Source organism: Babylonia areolata, chromosome 5 (genome assembly GCF_041734735.1).
Source record: "Babylonia areolata isolate BAREFJ2019XMU chromosome 5, ASM4173473v1, whole genome shotgun sequence".
Taxonomy (NCBI): domain Eukaryota; kingdom Metazoa; phylum Mollusca; class Gastropoda; order Neogastropoda; family Buccinidae; genus Babylonia; species Babylonia areolata.
In genome coordinates this window covers 8,009,737-8,017,236 of record NC_134880.1, presented here as the reverse complement: position 1 = coordinate 8,017,236, position 7,500 = coordinate 8,009,737, and the positions used below count along the sequence as shown (strand labels likewise).

General features: G+C 44.7%; 1 protein-coding gene across 1 annotated transcript in view; it reads right to left on the bottom strand.

Annotated features, from left to right (window-relative positions):
• Positions 1-7,500, bottom strand: part of LOC143282568 (uncharacterized) — a 50,826-nt gene that overhangs the window by 2,821 nt on the left and 40,505 nt on the right. Inside the window, exons 3-7 of the mRNA XM_076588257.1 lie at positions 7,167-7,291; positions 6,559-6,692; positions 6,223-6,384; positions 4,583-4,636; positions 303-441 (exon numbers count right to left, since the gene is read on the bottom strand). Of these exons, the coding sequence (XP_076444372.1) occupies positions 303-441; positions 4,583-4,636; positions 6,223-6,384; positions 6,559-6,692; positions 7,167-7,291 (614 nt within the window). The remainder of the gene's footprint in view (positions 1-302; positions 442-4,582; positions 4,637-6,222; positions 6,385-6,558; positions 6,693-7,166; positions 7,292-7,500) is intronic.

Below are 7,500 nucleotides of genomic sequence, written 5' to 3'. Positions count from 1 at the left end.
CAAATGACCCTGTGTTTGTAAAGCGCTTAGAGCTTGGTCTCTGACCGAGGATAGGCGCTATATAAGTATCCCTATCAATCAGTAACGATAATGTGTGTGTGTGTGTCTTCTGCTTTCCCTTTCGGTTTGTTTTCTGTTCTGTTGTTTGAATGTATAATATATGCTTGTACAACGAAGATGTTTAAAAATAATAAAAAGTTCATTGACAAACAGACACACAGAGACACACATTGACGCACACACACACACACACACACACACAACAACAACAACAACAACAACAACAACAACCACCCACGCACCGTTGATAATCCTGGTGACCCGCCACAGTCGCAGCAGCACCAACAGCCCTGCGTAGTCCTGCGCGGCTTGGTTGACGGGGACGATGGTGAAGATGATGTCCATTGTGAAGGACACCACCACCACGATGGCGTCAAACACCTGCAAGGGTGAAGGCCGCAATGGCTGAGTGGTTAACTCTCTCCATACGAATGGCGAAAGAGACGACGTTAATGCTACGTTTACACGGGATGCAACTAACTTGCAACCAAATTCAAATTTTGGTTGCAAGGCTGGTACATGCGACTGGACGGTCTCCGCAGGATGCAACCGGCGGCGACTTACGTGCAACTAACTAGGCAACACACACGAGAAACCACGCTGCCAGCGTCTGCCAAGCCAGACAGAAAAACCCGTGACACGCGTGCCGCTTGCGTCATCAATTTCCTGTTGGAAACCGGCTGAGACGAGCGGCAAGCTGTGGCAACCGGCGGCGACCGTTTTTTCGCAGTTTAGTTGCAAGGCCCTCAAAAAATTATCGGTCTTGGAGTGGAAATAAAATGAGCCTTGCGACCAAACATGCAACCAAAAATCGGGAAAATCCGTTGGTTTCTGAGACCGGCAGCGACGGGCCACAACCGGGGGCAACCAGTCTCCACCAGTCTCCGCCGGTTTCAAAGAGTTAGTCGCAAATTGGTTGCAAGTTAGTTGCATCCCATGTAAACGTAGTTTAACAGCGTTTCACCCCAGTTACCATCATCAAACTATCGCAAGCGGAAGGCTCTTATACTGAAGAGGTGAATGTTGACAAAGAATACCACAGTTCTGACGACGGAAGCTAAAGGTTGGGTCATTCAGACACCCACTGGACATCAGAAGGGTCTGTGAAGAGGAGAAGAGAGGACTGGCCGTACTGAGTTAGTTAAAGCGATGGAGTTTCAGTCTGAGGGTCCCTGGTTCGAATCTCGGTAACGGCGCCTGGGTGGGATTTTTTTTTTTTCGATCTTCTCAATTCAACATGGGTACAGACCTGTTAGATAATGCAGTGCCTTGAACCACCTTCGTGTATATATACGCATGCAGGAGATTTAAATGCGCACGTTAAATATCCTGTAATCTATGTCAGCGTTCGGTGGGTTATGGGAGCGAGAACAATGCCCAGCATGCACATCCCCGAAAATGGAGTGTGGTTACCTGCATGGCGGTTTAACCAAGCAAAATAGTCCTATTTCTGAAATGTCACATGTCTGTCTGAGTGTGTGTGTGTGTGCGAGTCTGAAATCTGATTGAATGACACAGGAAACGAATGATGAGCGCCCAATGGCAGCTGTCAGTCGGCTCTACCCAGGTAAGCAGCCTGTTGTGCAAATGACCCTGAGTTTGTGAAGCGCTTAGAGCTTGGTCTCCGACCGAGGATAGGCGCTATATAAGTATCCATATCAAAGTGCAAAACAAGGCCTGGGGCTGTTTTTTTCTTACAGAGATATTCAAGACATCACTTTTTGGTCGTGTGCGGGTGCGTGCTTCCTTTGTGTGGGGTTGGAAATTGGAGGGTGGGTTGGCTTGGGGTGGGGTGGGGTGGAGCTGTGTGTGTGTGTATATATATATATATATATGTGTGTGTGTGTGTGTGTGTGTGTGTGTGTGTGTGTGTGTGTGTGTGTGTGTGTGTGGTGTGAATCAATGTTTCTCTTTCTCTGTCTCTGTTAGAATTCTATCTGGCGGGCAATAGGCAACGATATAATTTTCGAATGGATGACAAGATGTATTGTATTGTACTGTATTGTACTGTATTGTATTGTATTGTACATCCAAGCATCAGCAGATGATGTGTGGCATTCATTTTGCTCGCAGGGAACATCATTGTATGAAGTCTCCAGTCCTTTTCGCCACCAGGTAACATAGCTATATCTGTTTCTACTGAAAACCGATTTCTATCAAAGACAGTATACATCATGATTTCACAAGTCATGTTGTGTCTTAGTGTGAATGTTTCAAAATTAATCACTGTTGAAATGGGTGGCGTTAATCAAATGTTTTCTACACATAATACAAGATTTATTACATGTTCTCTACATGCAATACAACATTTGTCACAAGTTTTCTGCAAACAATACAAGATTTGTCACATGATATCTACATACAAAACAAAATTTATCACATGCTCTCTACATAAAACACAGGGTTTATTACAAGTTCTCTACATACAAGATTTGTCACATGTTATATACATAGAACACAAGACTTGTCACATGTTCCCTACAAACAATACAAGATTTGTCACATGTTATCTATACACAACACTAAATTCATCATAATTATGTTTTCTACATACAACACAAGATTTATCACAAGTTCTCTACATACAAGATTTGTCACATTTTCTCTACGTACAACACAAGATCTATCCCAAGTTTTATACATACAAAATGTGTCACATGTTCTCTGCGTACAAAACAAGATCTATCCCAAGTTTTATACATACAAAATGTGTCACATGTTCTCTGCGTACAAAACAAGATCTATCCCAAGTTTTATACATACAAAATGTGTCACATGTTCTCTGCATACAACACAAGATCTATCCCAAGTTTTATACATACAAAATTTGTCACATGTTCTCTACGTACAACACAAGATCTATCCCAAGTTTTATACATACAAAATTTGCCACATGTTCTCTACGTACAACACAAGATTTGTCTCATGTTTTTTGTACACAACACAAGATTTGTCACACGTTCTTTGAGTACAATACAAGATTTATCACAAGTTCTCTGTATACAACACAAGATTTGTCACAAGTTCTCTGCATACAGCACAAGATTTGTCTCATGTCACAAGTTCTCTGTATACAACACAATATTTGTCTCAAGTTCTTTGTACACAACGCAAGATTTGTCACAAGTTCTCTGCATACAGCACAAGATTTGTCTCATGTCACAAGTTCTCTGTATACAACACAATATTTGTCTCAAGTTCTTTGTACACAACGCAAGATTTGCCTCAAGTTCTCTGTATACAACACAAGATTTGTCACAAGTTCTCTGTATACAACACAAGATTTGTCTCAAGTTCTCTGTACACAACACAAGATTTGTCTCAAGTTCTCTGTATACAATACAAGATTTGTCACAAGTTCTTAGTATATAGCACAAGATTTGTCACAAGTTCTCTGTACACAACACAAGATTTGTCACAAGTTCTTTGTATACAACACAAGATTTGTCTCAGGTTCTCTGTACACAACACAAAATTTGTCTCAGGTTCTCTGTATACAACACAAGATTTGTCTCAAGTTCTCTGTACACAACACAAGATTTGTCACAAGTTCTCTGTACACAACACAAGATTTGTCACAAGTTCTCTGTATACAACACAAGATTTGTCTCAAGTTCTCTGTACACAACACAAGATTTGTCACAAGTTCTTTGTACACAACACAAGATTTGTCACAAGTTCTCCGTACACAACACAAGATTTATCACACGTTCTCTGTATACAACACAATATTTGTCACAAGTTCTTTGTATACAACACAAGATTTGTCACAAGGTCTCTGTACACAACACAAGATTTGTCACAAGTTATCTGTACACAACACAAGATTTGTTACCCCCCAAGCTGTGAGCCTGCTGGTCAGCTGAAGTGGTGGATGGCATCGCTGAGGACATGAAGATGGTTTTCTTTCCCCGACCACTGGGCTGCCAGGAACAGCTTTCTTCTCCGTGTGTACACTGGTGTGTAAACGACTGTGATGTTCTTGTAGCCTTTGGCGTAGAGTTGGGTCGGGGGGGTTGTGGTTAATGATAAAAGGGGGATTCTATCTCGTGTTGCTTTTGGCTTGTATTCAAGGGCTTCGATAACATGGGGTGTTGCCTTAGCTTTGTCCATAAGTGTCTATAACTCAACACACGGCAACACAGTTTAGCCAAACACAACTCAGTACAACACACCTCAACACAACACAACACACCTCAACACACCACAACACACCACACCACAACACAGCACAGCATAATACAGCACAACACAACACACCTCAACACAACACAACACACCTCAAGACAACACACCTCAAGACAACACAACACAACACAACACAACACAACACGAAACGTACGACACGACTCACTACAGTACAACTCAATTCAACTCAACCCAGCACAACATAGCACAGCATAATGCAGCACAACACAACACAGCACAGCACAGCACAGCACAGCACAGCACAGCACAGAACAGCACAGCACAGCACAGCACAGCACAGCACAGCACTTTCAATGAACATCATCTTGCTTACCTCGGCCTTATGTTTCAGTAGATGTTTACCCTCTGCTAGAACTTTCAGTATGACCTGTTTTAGAGAACAACATCAACGCTGTCAGGAGAAACACGGCAGTTTTAATGGAAAATAACCTAAGTGGGACGGAACACAGTATAAAAAAAAGGGAGGTGTCACTGCGTTCGGACAAATCCATATACGCTACACCACATCTTGCAAGGCAGACTGCCTGACCAGCAGCATAACCCAACGCGCCCAGTCAGGCCTTGAGTGCATGCATGTATACTTTGTGTACATAACACAGTGGATTTCCCCGACAGAGGACAACACTCTCGTTGCCATGGGTTCTTTTTCAGTGCGCCAAATGCGCACTGCACATGGGGACCTCGGTTTATCATCTCATCCGAGTGACCAGACGCTCAGTTTTTTTGTGTTTTTTTCCAGTCAAACTTGGGAGAAAGGGCGAGATCGGGATTCGAACCCACACCCTCACGGACTCTCTGTATTGGCAGAGGAGCATCTTAACCATTCTGCCACCTTCCTCCTGTAACAGGCCCACTGCGTGAAATTTACACTTGCAGTCTTTTATGCAGTGTGTGTGTGTGTGTGTGTGTGTGTGTGTGTGTGTGTGTGTGTGTGTGTGTGTGTGTGTGTCTATAGAGGCCCTATGTTATCACGTCTCTCTGCCTCTCCCTCTCTCCCTCACTCTCTCTCTCTTTCTCTCTCCCATTCTGTATCTATCTCTTCCCCTCTTTTTCTCCCTCTCCCTCCCTCCCTCCCTCCCTCTCCCCATCTCTCTTACTCTCCCTCATCTCTCTCTCTGTTTCCCTCCTTCTTTCTCTCTCTTACTCTCCCTCTCTCTTTCTATCTCCCTCTTCCTCCCTCCATCTCCCTCCCTATCTCTCTCTCACATACACTCTCTCCCTCCCTCCCCACCTCTCTCTCCCTCTCCCTCTGCCCATCCCCCCTCCTCCCCTCGCCCCGTCTCTCTCTCTTTCTCTCTCACAAGGGAGGATGAATTACATTTTTTGTTTAGTTGTAAAGCTTATGACTATATTCGAGAAAAAATGTGTTGTATTTAAAACAAATTCAGCAAAGAATGAAGATATTTTTGGAGTGCTTAATCTAAATCAGGAAACTTCACTACAGTCACTTGCAAAATATATTGCAGAAGCGAATAACATGCGACGAAAAAAAAATCAACAATAATAAAATAGTATCAGGTGTTGCTCATTGTGAAAAGTGAAATCTGTGTTGTCATTCTCATATGGAAAATATTTATGTTATACATTTATATATGTTTTTGTTTTTATTTCTCACTACATGCCATTACTTTGAATGGATGGTCGAACTGCACTTTGTTGCACAGATTGATTGATTTCGTTTTGGCTTTGGTTTTCATCAATATTATTACTATTGATGCATGTTGTTATTTGTATTATGAACCCCCATGTCATTAGGGCTGTAAAGCTATTGACATTAAAGTGTTCAGTGTTCAGTGTTCTCTCACACGCTCTCTCTCTCTCTCCCTTCCACCCCCTCTCCCTCTGCCCCTCTCCCCCCCTCCTCCTGTACCCAACCCCGCCCCGTCTCTCTCCCCCCCCCCTCTCTCTCTCTCTCTCCCTCTCTCTCCCCCTCCCTGTGTCAGAGCCACTCACCTCCACGAGGAAGATGCTGAGGATGGTCAGACTGGCCATGTGGAGGATCTCCTCCGTCAGATGTTTGTTGGGCGCGTGGTGGTGGTGGTGGTGGGGGTCGTGGTGGGCGTCGTCCAGGTGCTCCCCTCCCCCTCCGTCTCCCCCGTCCCCGTTCGGGGGGTGGTGGTGGGCCCCCTCGCCCCCTCCTCCTCCTCCTCCTCCTCCTCCCACCCCCGTCACATTGTGGCTGTGGTGTTGACGGTGGCGGCGGAGGTGGGGGTGGTGGGGGAGCACTGTGGCGTTGACGGTGGTGAGGTTGTGGTTGTGGTGGTGGTGGTGGTGGTGGTGGTGGTTGTGGTGGGGGTGGGGGTGGGGAGTGGGGACGTAGTGCAGCAGAAGGGTGGGGGTGGTGACGTTGTGGGGGTGGGTGGTGGCGGTGGTGTTGTTGGCGGCGGCGGCAGCAGCCAAATCGTGATGGTCGTCCTCGGGAACTGGGAGGGGGGGGGGGCAGTTCCAAAGGTTAGTAATCAGATCAAATAGCCCAGTGGTTAAGTGCAACACAACACAACACAACACAACACAACACAACGCAATACAATAGAATGCAATGCAATGCAATACAATACAATACAACAAAATACAATACAATACAATACAATACAATACAACACAACACAATACAATATAGTAATCCTTGACGCCAAAAATCATGTGCTGACAAAACAGATGACAGACAGACAGAAAGAAAGACAGACAGACAGACAGACAGGTGGATTTCAGTTTCAGTTTCAGTTTCAGTTTCAAAGAGGTATCAGAGCGCGAGGACAGATCCCACATCTGTACATTCAACAACACCACATCTGCTGTTAAAAATGGAGGAAAAAGAAAAAGAAAAAAAGAAGAAGAAGAAGCAGAAGGAGAAGAAGAAGAAGAAAGCAGATGCCTGAGGACAGACTACTACTCACTGGTGATGATCTCCATGTCGATGAGGAGCTCGAAGACAACGATGAGGCTGTCGAGGACGACGAGGACGATGATGGTATACTGGACCTTGTTGGTGGTCATCCATCTGGCCAGCTTCTCTCTCCACCTGGTAGAAAAAACAACAACAACAACAACAACAAAAATCCCCAACCAGTTTCAGTTTCAGTAGCTCAAGGAGGCGTCACTGCGTTCGGACAAATCCATATACGCTACACAACGTCTGCCAAACAGATACCTGACCAGCAGCGTAACCCAACGCGCTTAGTCAGGCCTTGAGAAAAACAAAAAACAAAAAAACAACAAAAAACAACAAAA